Source organism: Anastrepha ludens, chromosome 4 (assembly GCF_028408465.1).
Source record: "Anastrepha ludens isolate Willacy chromosome 4, idAnaLude1.1, whole genome shotgun sequence".
In the NCBI taxonomy this organism is placed as follows: Eukaryota; Metazoa; Arthropoda; class Insecta; order Diptera; family Tephritidae; genus Anastrepha; species Anastrepha ludens.
Window position 1 is genome coordinate 3,304,965 of NC_071500.1, and position 21,087 is coordinate 3,326,051.

The 21,087-nt window shown below is 36.8% G+C and overlaps 1 protein-coding gene across 6 annotated transcripts; it reads left to right on the forward strand.

The window, feature by feature from the left end:
- Positions 1 to 104: 104 nt before the first annotated feature.
- On the forward strand, positions 105 to 19,513 carry LOC128861482 (G-protein coupled receptor Mth2-like). Of its 6 annotated transcripts, none has more exons than XR_008454378.1 (10): positions 105 to 281; positions 11,353 to 11,901; positions 11,962 to 12,115; positions 12,178 to 12,363; positions 13,683 to 13,934; positions 14,010 to 14,181; positions 14,264 to 14,482; positions 14,552 to 14,671; positions 14,983 to 15,059; positions 16,877 to 16,888. XR_008454378.1 is itself a non-coding variant. In XM_054099644.1 (9 exons), exons 2-8 carry the CDS (start codon positions 11,389 to 11,391, stop codon positions 14,661 to 14,663), a joined length of 1,608 nt encoding a protein of 535 aa, XP_053955619.1. In that variant the 5' UTR covers positions 105 to 281; positions 11,353 to 11,388; the 3' UTR covers positions 14,664 to 14,671; positions 16,877 to 19,513. The 6 variants fall into 6 exon arrangements, 4 of the variants coding, with proteins under 4 accessions (XP_053955619.1, XP_053955617.1, XP_053955620.1 ...); XR_008454379.1 differs by having other exon boundaries at positions 14,288 to 14,482; XM_054099644.1 differs by lacking the exon at positions 14,983 to 15,059 and having other exon boundaries at positions 16,877 to 19,513.
- The last annotated feature ends 1,574 nt before the right edge of the window (positions 19,514 to 21,087 follow it).

A 21,087-nucleotide genomic window follows, 5' to 3' on the forward strand; every position in this document is an offset into this window, starting at 1 on the left:
ATGCGCATATGGCGTAATACGTTTGTGTGCATGTGCGAATCTTTATTTGGCCTTTGTTCTTCCACTGCGAAGGAACGTTCGAACAGTTGCGAGTGATCATTTGGCCAGTTAACAGCGCGAATGGCGCGATTCAGATTTATTGTTTAATTCATTTTCGTTTTTTTAATTTAGTAAATACATATAAATGGAAAGTATACATAAAAATGCCGACTGGATTACCAAATTTATAGCAAACACGTACACATCGAATTTTGTTTAATTATTTTGATTCTGTTTAAAAGGTAAACAACTTTTATTGTGATATTTTAGATAAGTACAGATGTATGTATATACATGAACACGTACATATGTATGTAAGTTTGAATAAGCAAGCAGTGCGAGCATGGCGTTCAAGAGAGTTGGTGTCTCTTAAAAGTAGACATGGACGAGTATGTAAATTTGTATCTCTTTTAAAACAAAAAGTATGCGTTGTATTTGTAGGCGCTCACAAATTTACATGTGCATAAGTGTACACCGGATGGCGAATGATTGCAAAATGTGTTGAATTTATAGTAAAACAACGTCGCAGGATCATTAAAAGTGTAAACCTATAAAAAAGTGTCGGTTATTAGTTGTTTTTACTGCGAATTGGCTTTTATTGAAATCGACAGTGTTCTCTGCATAAAAAGCATTAAAAATATGTGATGGTGCATACATACATACAAATGTACAAATGTAGCGTTCAACGTGTAAAGTGCATATAGCGGATGAATCCTGAAATTTTGTCCCAGTTTTTAACCGGAGTCGTCGAACTGATAAAAATAGCATCAAACTGAATTTTTAAATAAATTTAGACATTGAGTTAACGAAATTTTTTTTTCGTTTCAATTTCCCTTTGTGTTTAAGTGTGTGTAAGTGTGTAAGTGAAAATGAAATATTTCACGTGGTTTTTGTTGAATTATTTGGCATTATTAGAAATCCTGTAAGGGTGGTGCTTTAGTTTTGACCAATACTGTATATATTTGAATTGGAAAAAATCTATGGGATTTAAAGACTTACACAATAACAAATAGCTGTAAGAAACACAAAACACAAACATTTTTTTTTGGAGAGCTCTTGCTACGGTGTTTTTGCATTGATTTTGAAAAATAAGCAAGATTTTGAAAGGTTATTTATCTGCTAACATTTTGGTTATACTGACTTATGTTTGGCTAAATATTTTTTGGAAGCTGCATTCAATAAGACAAAGGTACTTCTTCGATATTTTCAAAATCGGGGGGCACGATAGGTCACTATGTGTGAGAGGAAAAGAACAATGTACATGGCTTGGAAATTAACGTTTTAACTTTTATTTATAGAGTATGAACACTGCACATGTTATAAAAGTTAGGAATTTTTCTTTAATTCATCACGCGAGCACGTAATGTTTCGAACGGAATTTTAAATTGTTTAGAGGCTGATCGAACACTAGCGCCATCTCGGACTGCCGCGATTGTGTTTTTTACATCCTCTTCATTTCGTTTCGGCGTTTTTCGCACATAATTACGCACCATTTTGCTGCAAAAACAATTAAAATTTATTTTATTCAATTAAAAGTAGTGACCTATAATGCCCCCAGACGGCTGACCTATAGTGCCCCCAAGCACATGTTTTATATTAGTGTCGATATTTTTTTTTAAAACAATAATATCAAAAAACTAACACATTATTCGTGTTCAGCATTATTTTCTACGTAAAATAAAACTCACCTGACAAATATTTACATACATTAAATGCACTGCACCGTAGAATAAAAAAAATGCTATGTCGGAGAAAAGCTCACAAAAAACTAAACGACGCCAGAACTAGGATAACTAATGAATGGTGACGGCCTAAATGACAGTCGCAAACGTTGTTCCCCACCACGTATTCAATTCACATAAGACGAGTGACCTCTGCAAAAACAGTGCGACGAAAACCCCACCTACCTATTGTGCCCCCATACCTATCTTACCCCATTCTACTCTAAATTAATTTTTCGGGGGCTGATTTATTTTTGGCTAATACTGTATATAAGTATATAAGTACATATACATAAAATAATCACAATATTTCTAATTTGATCATTAATCCCGTCAACATCGCTTCTATTATCGCTTACGATATTCACATTTTTATGCTGGTAAAAGTGTCGCAGTGATATTTTCTTCAGAAAACTGTTTTCTGTTTATGTACGTATGTATGTAAAAATGTCTATTTATTTTTAACCAACGAAGCTCCACATGTGTTGCGGTAATGAGATTTTTCCTTGCGGTCAAAGATGCAGAGTAACTGTCACATAACCGGCAGTGTATTGATATTATTAAAAATAAAATAAAAAACTGTAGTCATAAAATTTGTGTAAAACGCTTTTAACCGGTTAAGAGGATGTTACGCAGGTGCATACATACAAGTGAACACTTACAACGTCGAAAATTATAACGGTAAACCGGAAGTAAGAGGCACGTGCCAGAGGTTCAACATCTGCTGACAGTATTTTTGGATCACAATACATATTTATGGAGCGTGTAGCGTGGAATATTGACGGATCGTGATCCATATCGCAAAAGAAATCCATCAATACGGATCGCAAACTGTTAATAATTACTGAACGTGTGAACGTGAATAATTATACACTCACGATCCATCAATATCCGAGAGATCAGTACTTGGTGAAATAAAAACAAAATATCACAAATTAAAAGGATTTAATTTATATTTGTGTATTTTGCGACCAAACTTTTAATGGCTCACTTTTGGTAGTATCACAATCTTGTAAATACCGTCAATAAATATTGAGCGTGTACTCGTAGCACACACTCGCGATCCATGAATATTTAAAATCCATCTACATGGATCGCGGTCGATCGTGAATATAATTAAGTCTTCCGCAAATGGAAGGTCCTACAGTTTTAAATCGACTCCGAACTACAGATATACTACTGAGGAGCTTTTTCATAGCAGAAATATACTCGGAGGCTTGCCATTGCCTGGGGTGACCGCTATTAGAAAAAGCTTCTATCATTTTGCTATTTCATGCAGGGAGATTCGAACTGTGCGTAGGTATTCACACATCAACTCACGGCTACGGCCCTTTTAATTCTATTTCAATGAGAGGTATAAATTGGTTTCCAAATCAAAGATGTATATACGAGTTTAGAACAAACTAGGAAGTGATTTTGATTTGAACATGAAAGGGTTAAGAACTAGATTGTAAGCTATCGTTTAAAAAAATTTTAGGTGCGCAACTAAGTTCTCGCTGTTTGTCAATAGATGCCGCCAGCGCTGTGTGTTAGTCGATTCTAACATAACCTAAACGACATAAACCATGTCTAGACATATGGTAAACAAACTGCTTCGACACATTAGTGATTTTGTTTAGGTATCGTATACTTTTAGTTTTGTGAAATTGTCTGATTTTGTGCCGAATAATCGTCATTTGCGGGAAGTGTTGATTTTCCTCTTTCATTCGAAAAAACGGTGGCTGAAACGCATCGAGAGCTACAAAAAATTTATGAAGATGCTGCTTTAAGTGAAACAACGTGCCGAGATTGATTCCGTCGCTTCAAAGACAGTGATTTTAATGTTGACGACCGTCTGCATGAAGGAAGGCCAAAAACCCTCGAAGACGCTGAATTGGAGGCTTTGCTCAATGAGGATCCGTGACAAACGTAAGAAGAGCTTGCTTCAGTATTAGGAGTTACCCGCCAATCCATTGCCAAGGGATTTCATGCTTTGGGAATGATTCAGAAACAGGGGACTTGGGTTCCTTATGAGCTAAAACCATGGGATGTTGAACGTCGTTTTTTCGCCTGTGAACAACTGCTCCAGCGGCAAAAAAGGAAGGGTTTTCTTCATCGCATCGTGACGGGTGACGAAAAATGGATTAATTACAGCAATCCCGAGAAAAGAAAGTCATGGGGACTGCCCGGTCATGCTTCTACGTCGTCGCCTCGACCGAATATTCACGCTGCGAAGATTATGCTATGTATTTGGTGGGACCAAGTTAGTGTTATTTATTATGAACTGTTAACACCAAGCGAAACCATCACTGGGGATCGGTATCAACTTCAATTGATGCGATTGAGGCGAGCACTGCACGAGAAGCAACCGCAATATGCGGAGAGGCATGAAAAAGTGATTCTACAGCATGATAACGCTCGCCCTCTCGTTGCCAAACCCGTTAAAACCTACTTGGAAGCACTGAAATGGGAAATCCTACCCCACGCGCCATATTCTACAGATATTGCGCCCTCCGATTATCACCTGTTCCGATCGATGGCACATGGTCTAGCTGACCAGCAGTTCCATTCATATGAAGACATCAAAAAATGGCTTGATCCGTGGATAGCCTCAAAAGATGAACAGTTTTACCGCGACTATATACGAGATCTACCAGAAATATGGGGGAAAGTAGTAGCCAGCGATGGACAATACTTTCAATGATTCACTTGTAACCATTTTTTCAGAATAAAGTTGTATTTTCATCAAGAAAACAGCGAGAACTTAGTTGCGCACCTATACAAACAAATATTTATTTAATTATTGTATGTACAGATACTCATTATTTTTTTTTATTGAACATTCTCGAAAATATTACCGTCCATCGTTAATCTACTTTTGCCCAAGTTTCTGGTGAAATACGGCTACCGCGTCTAAAAAACTCCTTCCCCTTTGAACGACGCAATATTTTATCTTTTCCCCGAAATGGAAATGCTGCTCAGCCAGCTCATGAGTCAACGAATGCTATGCATTTTTTAATTTTCCTTCGATATTCGTGTATGCCTTCGGGCTCCATGAGTTATTTGTTTTTATTTTTTTTTTGCTTTGAATTATCAACATCGTTAGACAACTCTTGGCTTCAATTCGCAAGGCATCTAATTTCAAACGATGGGAAATGAGTAGTTGAGTCACGACCTGTCAATCTGTAAATTGTTGTTTCGCCTACATGGATCCACATCCAGTAATGCCATTAACTCTTTGTAAGTTCTCGCAATCAGTGACGAAAAGTTTTTGCCAAACGCGGCAATTGCAACGAAATTGTAATGTCTGTGTGTGTTCGGAGCGTTTAAACTGTGATTTGGATAAACAAAGCATTTGTACTACTTTGAAAATTATTTCGATATTATAAATGATTCATAATGTATGCCAAAAATAGGAAAAGAATACGCAACGATTTGATCCATTCGATTTAGAGGAAGAAGATTGCTGTAGCCGCTGTTGCTAGACAAAGCCACTGAACAAAAATATTAAAAGTTTTATATGCACTTATATGTTTACATATGTACAATATATATCTACAGTTATGTGATTTTAGTTGAATTCTCCTTTTTGAATTTGCAACAAAAAAAGTTTTGAAGGGCATGCAACTACTCGGATTCCTCTTCAGCACACTTTTGCATTCGCGCCTCATGAGCAATTTGCGCCTTTAACTGCTCTGCCATCAGCAAATGCCGCTTATTCGCTATCCACCAAACAAACCACAAGTACATAAGTTCGAGTAAACATAAGCGCAAAAACGCGTGTTTGACAGTTTTGAGTAATCGATTTTTTGGAGAGTTATGGCAGTTTCCGCAAAGTTGGTTCTGCATACAGTATGGCACTAAACTGACTGTGATATACTGAAAAATAAAATCGACTTTATACAAAAATTTAGTACTACTCTAACTAAAATGCGCTCTAACTCAGGACTATGATTGTGCGCCATTGTATTTAGTTAAATTTCTCTAAAATTTCCAAAGTCAATGATGAGGAGTAGTTCACATATCGCTTTTATCAATAAGTTCCCGGAACAACCGCCAGTTGACGCTCTAAGTCAACAGATCTGACTCTGGTGTTTTGTTAGGTTGCTACATTTGTGTTTAAAATTCCAACCAAAATTGTATCGCCATTGCTTGACATTTGTAAAAGTTGTGCCGCCTTGAATAAATCTATCTGTGCAAGTGTTGAACTTGCAACAATGAGTTTGTATCATACTAAATTTTGGGTTAAAAATGGATTCAATAGTGGAGAAGCCTTACAAAAGTGGCAGTAATGCTTCAGAAGAGATCGTGAATTCATCGAGGATGACGAACGTAGTGGCAGGCCATCGACATTGAAAACTGATGAAATCATCAATAAAAGTTCATCAACAACCGCAAATTAACGATCAAACTATCAGAGAGCTCGCAAAGGGCTTGGAGATTGATCCATTCAGGACATTGTAAATGGTTTTCCAATAAGAGGTGTTATTTTGATATTCAAAGAATGGTTTCGTTGCTTGTGTGGCACGTAGCGCCGTCTTGTTGAAAATAAACGTTGTGCAGATCAATACCATCGAATTCCGGCCATAAAAAATCGTTAATCATCTCTCGATAGCGCAATCCATTCACCGTAACTGTTGCTCCAGCTTCATTTTCGAAAAAGTAAGATCCAATGACTCCGCCGGACCATAAACCGCACCAAACAGTCAGACATTGAGGATAGAGAGGCTGTTCAACAATAACTTTTGGAGTTTCTGAGCCACAGATCCAACAATTTTGCTTGTTGACGAAGCCACCGAGGAGGAAATGGGCCTCATCACTCAAGATGATTTTTTTATGGAATTCCGGATTATTTTCATGTATTTCAACAACCCAATCAGCAAAGACACAACGTTGATGATGATCGGCCGGCTTGAGTTCTTGTGTTAACTGGACTTTATAAGCATTAAGACCCAAATCTTTTTACAAAATACGGTGCAATGACGTTTGTGGAATGCCTAATTCCAAAGAACGATGAGGAATGGACAACCCTGGGTTTTCTTGAACCCTTTCGGCTACAACAGCAATATTTTCGGCTGTTCTTGAGCGACGTGCACGGGTTTTATTCTTCACATCACTAACTTGTCCCAATAGTTCGCATTTTGTCACCAATTTCTGTATTGGGGTCCGAAAAGGTGCTGCACGATGACCTAACAATGTTCGAGTTTTAGGAACCGTCTCTGCTAAATTTTCACCATTTTTATAGTGAATTTTAATAATTTCAATGCGTTGTTTAAACGTGCATCGTCCCACTTTTATTAATGGTGTAGTTTCTACTTGTCAAATATCAAAAAATGACAGCTTTAAAAGTGACATCTACCGAAATAGCGGGCTATTAAAAATAACACCTGTTATTGGAACACCTGATTGGGGTTTATGCCGTGTTGCTATACCATAAAGGTCATGAGATTTGACCCCCAGCCTTTTTCTTGTGATGGGTTCTAAAGCTGCATATCCATGCAAATCGGCCACAAGCTGCCGATACCTTGAAAGTCAAGTTAACCCAGGCTTTTGCTCAATTTTACTCGTTAAAAATTTGACCTCTCGGATTCGCACCACTTTGCAAAGGCAACCCACACTTATTGTGGAACGCTATATACGGAAAATTAATATATGTAAATGCCGTCTCATATATTCCTATAAACCTACTTTTGGTTTTACTACCTTCTCTCTCTTTTCTCAATGCATTGCTCACAACAACTTTTAACTCATATTGTTTATCAAACTATTCGAAATTTAGATTGCAGGCAAAATTCAAGTTTCTTTGTTTTTGTTATACTCAATCGTTGCTTTTTAAATATTATATCATACTAAAAATAAGAACATATTCGTTTAAGCCCACCTGAATAAGGAAGCCGAAAACATTAAATTGAGTAATAAAAATAGCTTTTTTTGCGTTAAATTGATAATTGATCATATTTCTTAACAATCCAAGTGCAAAATTATTTTAATAATGTGCTTTTTAAGATAGAGGATAATATATTAATGATTCTGAAAAGGTCCAAATCAACCTGTACCATATAGAGTGCTATTCAAATCGAGAAGTTGGGCGAATAGTCAGAAGATCAGAGGAAGCGGTCAGCTCTTTTTTTAAAAGAAGGCAAAAATTTGGCCTGAGAAAACCTCGAAAGGCAATAGAAACTGACTAACAGTCAAAGAAACCAAAAAAAAAACCAAATAAAAGATAAGTAATTTAAGTATAACAACAACAACTCGGATTTTGGATTTTACAGGAATTCTGAACTTCCGTTAGCTTGACAAACAATATGACGAGTTAGAAGAAAAAACAGAGACGGTAGTAAAACTAAAATGAAGAGTGCACTTACACGAATATGTGGCATTGTTACTATAAAACTGCTATTTTTACTATGTGACGAAACAACTGTAACCATATAATGAAAACGAAAATGCAAGGAAAAGCTCAGTAATAAAACTGGGCATACATACATATATGTATAAATGATCTATTTCTTAAAGGAGGCATTTGTCTCTAATATTTTAATAGGCTTATTCCCAAACGTCCCAGGGGGGGAAAGGGAGAGAGATTTTTTACCTTGATAACTTTCATTGACATCGAAAATGGTTAGGCAACAAAGCAAATACATTTTACTATAGCATAGCGTCATGGTCGGTAAGTCGAAATTTTTAATGGCAAAAACAGTTTGGCGGATAAAAAATGTCGAATATACATGAGCAAACAAAGCAGAATACACATAAGTAGATGAATGAAAAAACGAAAAATTTAAATTGAAATAAGGTCTTTTTGCTCCTCCTCATATTTGTGGCGTGTGTCTTGATGTTGTTCTACAAATGGAATTTTCACTTGACGTAGCCGGTCTTTGGTTCTTTTGGGTTCGACCTTTCAATATTTGACTTTTCGTACCAGAACGGTTATATTGTATTTGCTTTTTTGCCGTTTTTGAAATAAGAAATTTCACCGAATAAAATTATTTTTATTTATTTATTTGCATGAAATATGATTATAAACTCAACTAATTTATTAAATTAAAAGATGTATACATATGAAATATATGTTTATAAAATACATTGCATATAATTATATTCCAAAGAAAGTCAACTATCAACAAAGGCTATCAACCTCAATAACAATTAACACTCGCTTAATAAAAGACATTTTTTAAACAATTATTCTTTTTGCAAAATCTGCAGCCTGTCGTGATTCAGTCTGTACGTACGTATGCATGTACACACATACACGCAACATAGCATAATCTTTTCCACTTCCATTTATAAATTAATTTTATGGTGTGAGGGGTAAGTATAAAAAATCCGACGCAAACATCCACATCCACAACCCTCAAGTAAACGTGAGTAAACACTGATTAGCAGGCTTCGAGCGTTGACGGCTGGAAGTCGAAATTTTAGATAAGAATTCCAGCAATGTTTGCTTTTATATCGTAGGAGTATACATTGGAAATTTGCCCACATACATACATACTTTTATGATGATCAAATCCAGCTTTTATGAAGCCGATATGGTGACTCATTGCGTTATGGTAAAAAACATTCATGCGAATTTCCATATACAGATGACACAATAATTCAAAAAATGCTTTTCAGTATTCACATTCTGTGAAAAATGTAACAGAATCATTAGAACACGAAATATTTATTGTTCATTCAAATTTATTGCATCGTCTCTAGAGTGAAGTCCTTTCGAAAGAAAGAAGATCTAAATGTCGATAAAACTACAGAAATAATCGAAGTTGATCGGAATGTCAGTAGTCGCAAAAATTTTATACAAAAATAATGCATCACCACAAATGAACGCAAATGAACTGCATGACCACATTTCAAGTACAACGTTTGTGCTCTCATTTCACATTTTCGTGCTTCAAGAACCATTGAACCTATTTCGTAGGCATATACTTGTATTCACTTCGACCGTTTCCAATCCATCGTGATACTACAGTACCGGTTTGCCTGATACTCCTCGTTAAACCATTTTGTTTTAAGTACAAACCCATTGATCTGGCTGACACTTAAATCCCTAAGGATGAGCAGAACGATGAGGCAAAGTATCTAAAGCTAGTGGCATGCCATGCAGGACAGTGATGGAGAAGATGTCTGATAGTCTCTTCCTCCTCCTCATTCTTACGTCCAATCTGTGAGCAAGTCGACCTAGGAGCCAGTGGCCTGTGATCAAATCAACCAAGATAGAGACGTTTTTCCTTGATCGTTTAAGAAACGCCTTTAAGCGCCAGGCGTCCCATTTGGGCCATATTCTTTTTGTATCATTACATTTGTAGCATCAACCCATCTCTGCTTAGATTTGAAACCTATTGCTGTTTATATACAATACTTAGTCCTGCCATATTTTTCTGTTACAAGTTGAATCCATTATATAAGTAGGACTAATGCGCAATCTCACGGTATGTGACATGACGATCTTGCTCAATAAATTCTCGCACAGCATCGATGTTTTCTGGCCCAAGAACTGATTTTGGACGGCTTCCCGGAATTTTTCGATGAGTAAATCTATTGTACCAGTTTTTTGCAGTGCCAAAGGACGGTAATTGCTCGCCGTATACTGATACGTTCTTGTCTTGTTGATCTACGTGAAAAATAGTTTACGGTTTAATTCCATTTTTCTGTTGAAGTTAATTTTTAAGCCCATTGTAAACAACCGTTCGATACCATTATAAGACAGGCGGATATCTACAGCGAGTCAGAGCTGCTGATGTAATGGAGAAGATTAATGGAAATTAGATTGGCGCACTGCCTCAGGCTGTCGAAGAAAAGTGCAGTGACTCCAATCGCCTAGCTGTCAAACCCAGACATTTACTAAGAAACTGTTCAGTCCCCTTCTCTGAAAGGTCGCCACAGCTTTTCCGCGTGCGTGCCGATCGTCCAATGACCAGTAAACACTGCAAGGAGTTTGGAAATTGAATGGGATGAAATCCCCAGGACTTTCTGAGTCCTGAGTCTATTGTACTGGGGCCCAAGGGTTTTCGAAATAGTACATGAAAAAATACATCTCCATCTCTCCTGTGCTTTTCTGAGAAATAGAGTTGTGCAATTCCCCTTTAACAACAATCAGGGGATGCTGATGCCCAAGTAGGAAGTCTCTGAGACCAACTCAGTCGACCTCTTCCTGGAAAGCTCATCAGCTTTTTCATTTCCCTCTAGCCCGTGTAAAGGTCACAATAAAGATTTGCATCACTCAAAATACTTTTTTTTATTTAGTAAGAAATTCGATGATTACTTTTGCACCACCTTTGGGTGACACTGCGACCCGAGATATTTAGAAAAAAATTATTTTTAGATTTCCAATATATAAAAAATTCACTCCCGCCTCTTTTTGCCTATGTAAACGCATACAGATCAGGTTTCCGCTCTTTTTATGGCTGAAGACGGCGTATAATTAAACAAAAAATAAGACAATAGGAACCTAAACCCTTATGACTTCTATAACTTTCTATTGATTCATTTTTTTTATTTTGTTGAGTAGTTGGTGATGAAATCTTTTTTAATATTCAAACAACGTCCATACAATAAAAATACCCAGTTTTGTTTCTCATTTACATTTTCTAATATTTATTTTTATTTTTAGAACTATCCACCGTTATCGAGCTCATAAGTGAATGAAATGGAAGCTAAAACTTTCGTACTATTTTTCGGAGTGAGTTATCTTTTCTGTTGCATTGGTGCCTTGGCGGAGATACCGAATTGTGCCTTTGAAGATACCGTTAACTTAACCTCCAGCAAAAAATTCAGCAATGGCTCTTACCTCTATGAGGGCGTATTGGTGCCTCCTGCATTGACCGGCCACTACGATTATATTGAGCTGTATGGAGGAGAACGCCAACAGGTGACGAAACATATTCGGGGTTGTGTGTGTCATCTCAAGCAATGCGTCAAATTTTGCTGTCATCCAATGGCGGAATTGTATCGAACCAGCGCGAACTCCGACGCCCAATGTGATGAGAAACTAAGTGAGGAGCTGACCTACTCGCCGTATGTAAATGTGACTTTGGGTAACAGCAGTCAGGTCTTGATGCATGTCTTAGACGAATTTGTTGTGCAGCAAGGGATTCCATGCGGCGGAGGGTACATGCTGATGCCGCATCAATTCGAAGAAGACCAATGGGAATTGTTTGAGGTAAGCAATAAATATATATGTAGATGTAGATAAATATGAATAAATATACTCATTTCACAGAATGGCACACTACTGCGTTTAGCCGATGAGATGGCCTTCACGAGACGCGATTATTGCCTGCAAGCATATGAAGCGGACGGAAAATATGTCCTGAATCCAATGAACTGTCCAGTTACCTATGATGAGCCTTCAACCCTCATGCTGAACACAATCGGTAAGAGAGAAACTATTTCTGATCGTTGGAAACTAAGTAATGGTGTTTTTGTGACTTTTCAGTGATGATGATATCGGCGCCTTTTTTGTATGCCACCATCCTGATCTACTCGCTTATCCCAGAACTATGGAACTTACACACCAAATGCTTAATTTGCTATCTCTCGTCGCTGGCTATTGGTACTACGATGATAGTAATGATCAACATATTGGATTCCGACTACGTGAATGTTATTTGCGCTACTATAGGTGGGTTGACTCACAGGTGGAGGGAGATATGCCAAGTGTAGGGAGATCTGACAAGTGCCCACATGCACATATATCGGGTGTTTTTTTTAACTGTTGAGAACTATCGATATCGATAACTATGGGTTGACAGTTGAGAATACAAATTGTGTTGACTTTTCTGATCTGTAATGCTTGGAAAGTCATCATGAATCGTTTAACGCCAGGACAACGCTTGAAAATTGTGTAAATTTGCTTTGAGATGAAAAAAAAAAAAAAATTCTGTTCTCGAAATTCATAGAGTGAAGTGTTGCAGCAGACGCCCAAATATCTGTTCGTTGTCGTTCTCAACTTGTTGGCCTTTATCCTTCGTTTACGTGGAACATTTTACGTAAGGATCTTGGCTTAAGTGCCTATAAAATGTATCTCTTGCAAGAATTGAAGTCAAATGATCATCGTTTGCGTCACTTTTTTGCTGATTGGGCTCATTTAGATTTATTATTCAGATTTACTAGAAAAAGTAGTCAAAAATTGCACTGATCAAATGATCCATGCAACTCGTCGCCACGGCGGATATATGCCGGATATCATTTTCCTAAAATATATGCGATGGAATTTTCTTCTTCTTAAAGGGCACAATAACCCCTTAAGCCGTTTTGACCGAGTTTCTTTCTCGTTCTAACCGGCACCAGTTGGACACACTAAGTGAAGCCAAGTCCTTCTCCATCTGATACATCCAACGCAAAGGCGGCCTTCCTCTTACTCTGCTACCACCAGCTGGTACCGCATCGAATACTTTCAGAGCCAGAAAGTTTGTATCCAGTCGAACGACATGACCCAGGCAATGGAGAAGCGTAAAGCACAAATAGTTCATTGTACCATCGCCTACGATACTCGGCATCGTAGACGTGCAAAGGTCTAAAAAATCTGTCGCAAAATCTTTCCCTCAAACACTCCAAGGGTGGCCTTATAGGATGTTGTCATCGTCCATGCTTCTGCGCCATACAATAGAAAGGACATGATGAAAACTTTACAAGGTGTTAGTTTTGTTCGTCGAGAGAGAACTTTACTCCTCAAATGCCTACTTAGCCCATGAAGTTATCTACCAGATTAATAAAAAAAAAATCATTGCAACAATATTTCTGTTTTGTATTAGCATTTTAAGTTCTCAAGGTCTTAAAAAGCACCCGACATAAATGCGTTTCTATACCTTAGATAATATGCAAAAAAATATTTTAACTAAAATTTTTAAAATTTTTCTCCTAATATAGTAACTATAACAAATTACACCCGATTTCGCTTGTATTTTCATATTCGATCTTATATTTTCTCGATTTCGATAGGGTTTGTGACGTACTATTTCCTATCGGCCGCCTTTTTCTGGCTGAACGTTATCTGTTTCGATCTTTGGCACAACTTCCGCGGCACTAAGGGCAACATTCAGAATCTGACTCAGCGAAAACGTTTTCTCTACTACGCACTCTATGCTTGGGGCGTGCCAGCGCTTATGACTATTCTAACAATCGCTCTGCAGTACTCGGACCTGCCAAATAAACTGAAGTCCGGCATAGGGCATTCACACTGTTGGTTGAAAGGTAAGTTGATGTACATACATACACACACTCTCCATACATAACTAACGCATACTCTAAAAACAATTTAACATGAAGTGGACGATTGGTCCGCCATGATTTATTTTCACGGACCCTGCCTATTGTTAATTATTTTCAATATTACGATTTTCTTCGTAACCGCCAAGAAGATCTACAGTATACGAAAAGAACTGCACAAATTCGCTCAGGGCGAAGAGAGCAGACGCCATCTGCGCTCGCAACAAAACGAGTGAGTTTCTGTTTAAAACTGTGCTTCATATGAGTACATACATACATATATGTGGTATGTGCAAATGTTTATAAAAATTAAGAATCAATTTGATGAATTATTTCAGTGTCTGGCTGTTCTTCCGGATGTTCATTGTAATGGGCATCGGCTGGTTGTTAGAGGTAATCGGCTACATAGTTGGCGATAGGAGTCATTACGCCATTATATTCGCACTCGCAGACATATACAATGCCTCGCAGGGATTGATTATATTTGTGCTATTGGTTATGAAGAAGAAGGTGTTGCTGCTCATAAAGAGAAGGTACAATTTAACAAAATATTAATTTTACTTGCAAATATTTCAAATTAACATAATAAATGATTCGTAAAGAATTTTGTGCATTGAGGGGCCTGAACCCACAGACTCAACCGAATCGCAGTGCTCTGAAGAAGAGATCGCGTTACAAAATATTACAAATGGAATTCCGCCGATTTTGAAGTGATTGAATAGGTAAAAAGGAATTCGAGTTCCGTATTTTGGTTATGGTGTTACTAATGGTGCTCCCTGTCGTGTGGGTCTTGGTTTTGCTTGTAATAACAATCCTCTTAAGCAATAACACTAACTTTGTCTTGTTTATTTGCAATGGGTTTCATTTGTTTGGAAAAAAAAAACGAAAACTAACACAATATTTACATTCAATTTTTACAGCATGTTTCATTCTATAAGTACATACATACGTGGGCATATGCTTCATTTACCTAACCTTTTTTTATTTATTTTGCTTTTCAATATCAGTAAACTAACTCAGATACTTTTTTTAGAATATCGAAATCGGATAATGCATTGCAATCGTCATTTAGGCGAACACCCAAGTCTAGCGCTTCAACTATGGAATTGAGTAAGTGAAGAGAAATTTTAGTGGGAAAAATATTAATATCTTTAAGAATATATGAATGTGTTAAAACGTCTCTCGATGTCGATGTAAGAGACACTATAGCACCTTGATCAAAAAGTTTCCGGTATATATTCTGAAAATTCAATATAACACATGGGCTGAAAAGTCCAAAAACTTTATTCATCAACATAATTTTCATCAAGAACAACGCAATTTTGTAGAACGATTTATTTTTTGCCTTAAAATAGGCCTTAGTTTCAGCGATAGCCTCTTTAATCGAGTGAAATTTTTTACGGGCGAGCATTTTTTTAGGTCTGCGAACAGCCGGTAGTCACTGGGAGCCAAATCTGGCAAAAACGGGGAGAGCAATTCGAAGTTCAATTCATGTAGTTTTGCCATTGTTTTGATTGACTTGTGATTTACTTGTTTTTGATCAACAGCGAACAAAATTGGGTGTCGCGCTGCTTCGAACAGAGCTTTCTCATAGTCAAATGCTCATGCAATATAAAGCCATTCATTCTTCATGATATCTTACGATGTCAGCTAACTCACGCAACTTCACTTTTCCAACATTCAAAAGGATTTTGCAGACTTTTTTGATGTTTTCTGATGTTACCGCCTTATTTGGACTTCCATTGCTTTGTGCATCATCGGTTGATGTCAACAAACCATCATTTTATTGTTGTTTCGGATGGAGCGGCGTCCCCATAACAATTGACAAGCCATTGCTTCATTTGAACGGTATTTTTCCATATCAAGAAGCAGAGTAAAATTAAAACACGAAATTCTTTTTTATCCATTGTTTTGAAAATAACAAAAGTAGCGTCACTCTTACCAGAATAACTCACGAACTGATAAATAGGAGATGATCTTTTTAAGGTTAGTATCATATTAACTGAAAGAGAGGTGAATGCAGTAAAACTAGTGCCATCTATGTGTTACGCCCGGAACTTTTCAGCCCATGTGCTACAAGTTTATTTCTCAAAAGTGATATTATCACCTTCAAAGTACTTTCCCACCCTCAAAGTATTGTAATGCACTTAGGCCTTTGATCGTGTCTTCGTCACATTTCTGGAACTCTATTTTCGGTATAACCATCGGAGCTGTCTTCGATTTTTCCATTACTTCATTTCGGCTATAAACGCGCATTCGTCGTACCCCGTAGTGGTTTTTTGACTCGATCAAACAGAAGAGAGTCGCACGGAACCATATCAGGTGAATTTGATGGCTGTTAATGGTATTCTTTGGTCAAACATTCACGGATAAAGATGGCACTGTGCAACGGTGCGTTATCATGGCGCAAAGACCTCGAGTAGTTTTCCTACAATTCCTTTCTTTTTTGGCGAATTGTTTCACGAAAACGACTCATAACGTCCAAATAATAGTCCTTACAAACTGTCCGATCTTCTGACAAAAACTCGTGGTGTACAATACCATGGTAATCCATAAAAATCGTGAGCATCGCTTTCTTTTGACTGAAAACGTCGTGGTTTTTTGGTCTTGGTTCATTTGGAGCTCTGCGGACACCTGGCGGTTGTTTCGGGAATTTTTTGATCAAGGTGGTATGTTCAGACTACATTTTCGTCCGTCTAATGCTGCTAGCTATAACTCTCGTTGCCTTTGAGTTTGTTTGATTCCAAAAATTAACAGTCAGCAAAATTAACTTTTACTAAAATGTGCGCGGGTATATATGTAAAGTTCAAACAGGACCGAACTTAGCATTTACTCTCTTGTTTTTTAATTACATACATTTACTTGTGTGTGTATGTATACATACTAATTTTTCTTTTGTTTCTATTCTTTATTTAATTTATTTTTAGCGAATGTTGAATCTCGATGGAAACTGCAGAACTGAGGAATAAAAAGTTTTAAACGCGTCAAACAAAATTATACAAATGCTTAAGTTTCAAGAAACCTCTATTATATCTGAACCTGAAAAGCGTTTTATGTAATAAGAACATGGCCGTTATTTTACTTTATATATGCTGTCCATGACGAGAAATAAGGCGCATTTGCTGGAAGAACGTCATAAGCCAAAATCCATACTTTTTTCATATACCATAAAATAAGAGCTGTGACACTTTGTTCCTCCCTGGAACCATAGGATGTAGTAATAATAATAATCGAATAAGAGCTGGTAGTAATTTCTCCCCATCTTTTTTTAATTATAATACCCTTCCAGCAAATGAGCGCTGTTAGCTTAACAAAGATAAAATGGGCACTTAAAAAAATGTCAGTCCGGACAGATATAAAATCGTGCCACTATTAAGAGAAGTAAATTCAATGAATAATTCCCATAAATATTTTTTTAAAAGAAATCGAATGCATATAAATAACCCTGCAGAAAAATCTACTAATTCGAAATTTGTATAGTTCTAGTGAATTTAGTACCACGGCTAGTTCACGGTTCTTCTCTTTCGCACATAATAAGCTGGCGTATCCTAATCAAATATACCCTCGTTTCATGTATTTTTCCAACTGGAGTAGTGCGGAAGTAGTACTAAATTTAACAAATGAGTGGTAAATTCTGCAAGTTATATTTAGCATCACAAAACAAAATAAATAAAACAGTGATCTAGCTAACACTGGTGTCGTTGGCTCAACGGTCGATAAAGTAAAGCTTGGGCTTTGTATCTGTTAGAAAAATCTTGAGTACGTCCTTATAAACTTATATTATATGGTTCTCGGCGCTACATCTAATATTCAAATACGGCATTCAACTGTCACTCCCTCTTTTTGAAGAAGAAGCTCAAGGAGGATAGAATACAAGCTTGCGAGTCCAGAGTCCATGAAGAGTTTGTGAAGAGGAAGAGTAGGCGAAAGCAATGGACGACACAAGAAATTATTCGAGTCTTTATATTCATTTGTGTTTTCACGACTTAACACACGGCTCTTCGTTTCCATTAGTTTGTTTAGTTTAAATATCAAAAATTACAATATTACCAAGCCATTCATATAATTTTTCCTCCTTTTGTTTGTTTTGTTCCAAATTTTTGAATTGACGTTAGACCTGCCAACATCGCGAAAAATAAAGTAGCTGCTTTGGGAAGACGCCACCAGTACTCAATTCGCCTTGGGAGAAGCTTGGCCAATCATCTATCAAAGAATGTAAATAGGCGACTCGCTTCCTTGGCATCGGTCACCGGCAAAGGACTGAAAATACTACTTCAGTTCACCAAGGGACAGCAATATCTTTACTTCCCGTTAAGAATGACCTTATAGGTATGTTGCTGGTAACACTATGGATGCATTTGCTCAATGAGAAGATATTACTTGGGTTATTTTTATTTTTACAAAATTTGTCTCGAATAGTTTCATGACTTAAAGGATAACATTTTTCATTTAATAAAAGTGTTCGCGCAGATTTATTACATTCTAAAAAGCTCATCTTTTCTTCACATCTACTCGGACTACCCAAGATCGTAATATGCAAGAAGGGCATTTTCTGCTTTTCGCAGAAAACAATTGGGACTTGTGTTGTAAGTAAAGTGGTTCGGAATTGCCGAAATAGTATTAATACTAGAACAGGATTTTTCTGCAGGGTATTTACAGTAAAAATATTCAGCATTATCCCCAAATGTGAATTACCTAAGCTTTTATGTACTCAGGACTAAATAAGATTGGACACAAGTTTTTTTGTATACACACATGCACATACAGTAGCACATACAGTAGAAGCACAAGACACATAGAATGCAATATTGTAACTTCCCATGTGCCATGACGTAAGTACAGAAAATAAACAAAGAAAAAGAAAAGGAACAATAAACGAAAGTGAGTGGAAATACCGGAGTATAGAAATCATACACATATAGAAATCTTCACATGCTTACATTTGCATACAAAGGTTTGTTTATTTTATGCACTGACGTTACTCAGTTGTCGAATTTGCCAAAAATAAAGTAGCGGTTTTCAGAAGGCGTCACCTGCTGCATTCTCTACATCTGTAAGATCCATAATCCATATAAAAACGCAATGCGGATTACAAAAACTACCTCTCTCGCTGCGTATGACGTTACAGCGCGACAAATTAAGCGTAAATTGCAATAAGTAAAGCAGTTGAAAAATTTGATTTTAATTGCCTTGCATACTTCGAAAATGTCTGGCTTAATTTTTAATAATGAAACAGATAAAAATTCAACTAGTGACCCAACCGAATAACGACAACCTTTGACACAAACCTCGAAACACTTGTATACTCATAAGTTAAGAAAATTTGTATACGTTTCTTCTATTTTGTGATAAATTTGAAATTCTAACAAAAATATTTGTACTTTCATAAAATATAATTTTATGTCTTACTATGAGATTAAGTTTTTAAAACCACTTTGCATGTCGACACCAAATAAATAAGTATAAATATAACATACACATACACAAATGTACATGCCTACATATAACTGTGTATGGAAAGAATATATGTATTCTAAAATTTCCCGTTTTAATAAAATATATCATACAGCTTTTTTAATGTTGGTTAATCTTTGAAAGCAATAGTTCTAGGTCCGACGCCCATTGCCTACTATATATATAATCAGTATATTCATAAAAGTTTTCGGAGAGTTGTATTATCGTGGACTTATTTTTTTTCGACAAAATTTTTACCAAAATATTGCGAGTAGGAGTTTTGAACGTCGAAACAGTTGAGTTCTGCGTTTTTAGCAGCTTTAAGTAGCGTGAATTAGGGGGCGTCCATAAATTACGTGAGATGTTTTAGGGGGGGAGGGGGTCGAGTCAAATCTCATCTAATCTTACGTTGGAGAGAGGGGGGGTCTCGGCAAATATCACGCAATTTTTTTTCTGATTGAAACAAAAAAATTGTACATGCTTAAGAGTTAATCTCAAACGTAATCGTAGTATGATTAAGATCATTCACTAATTCGTTCGAAAGAAAATAATTTCATTCATACTTCGACGTTATACATTACTACTGTCAAACCACCATATTTGTTTTATACCAAATAGCTCAATTTAATCTGAATTTGCGGTACAGTGTAGCCCGTCGGTTGTTTTCGCGCCACTATGAGCCGAACGCCCTATCACTCAGGTTGACGTTTGACAATTCCGGACTTTAAAGAACATGACGGAAAATCATTTGCTCCATTTCTAATACGCGTACCGATTCAACCGCTGAATGCCTTCATCAGCACGCCTATTGATCTCTATTGCCCAAGTATACGTGATGATTTAGAGAAAATATGCTGCAGTACATGCGGTATTTACTTCGCATCTATCACAAGAGCTGCAGAGCACAGGAGAGCAGCTCACATTGCACCAGCTAAGCAAGCGCGTATGTTCCGCAAAGTGCGACCCTCACGGATTGTCACAAGACGAGCTAATGAGTTACTGTGCGCAAGCGTCAACGGCTTAGAGTGGCTAGATTAGAACGAAGTTGAAGGAGCACATGATTTTACTGAAAATCATATGGACATGTTGGTCACAATAGTCTCTCTTGAAACCGCGCATGATTCTCCATGAACTGAATTAGAGTAGATATTCTTTTTTTAATCGCAGTAGTTACGATTTAAGTCTTCTATTGTTAAATTTTTATTACACTTATAACTCTCAGCAATATTGATTACTAGTCTTAACTAGTCGTAAATAAAAGCACGAAGCAAATTTTTTTTCTTTTTACAATAACAATCCAACGCGTTTACATAAGAAACCCACATTTTGAAAAATCTCACGTGAGATTGGGGGATGGGGGAGGGGGTTGAATAAAATCTCACGACATCTCACCAGGGGGGGAGGGAGGGTCAGAAAATTGAAAAAAACACCTCACGTAATTTATGGACGCCCCCTTAGCATATAAAAATGCCATGTTAGAAATTTTCCTTTTGCTGGTGCTACGACATCTTCATTGAAATATAGTTGCCAGACTGAGAACGGTAATACATTTTTTTTACTGTCTTCAATTCAAATTTATAAAATAATAAAAAGAAAAAAAATAAGGTGCGGTAAAAGCTGCCGAAATAGAAGATATCAATGTAAGGAAGTCAGTATACAGTTTCGAAAAAAATTTCGTAAATTT

Coding starts and splice junctions, on each gene's coding strand:
- LOC128861482 (XM_054099644.1), top strand. CDS start 11,389: ATGGAAGCTAAAACTTTCGTACTATTTTTCGGAGTGAGTTATCTTTTC. Junction 12,116..12,177: donor CCTCATGCTGAACACAATCG/GTAAGAGAGAAA, acceptor GTGACTTTTCAG/TGATGATGATATCGGCGCCT. Junction 13,935..14,009: donor TTCACACTGTTGGTTGAAAG/GTAAGTTGATGT, acceptor TTTAACATGAAG/TGGACGATTGGTCCGCCATG.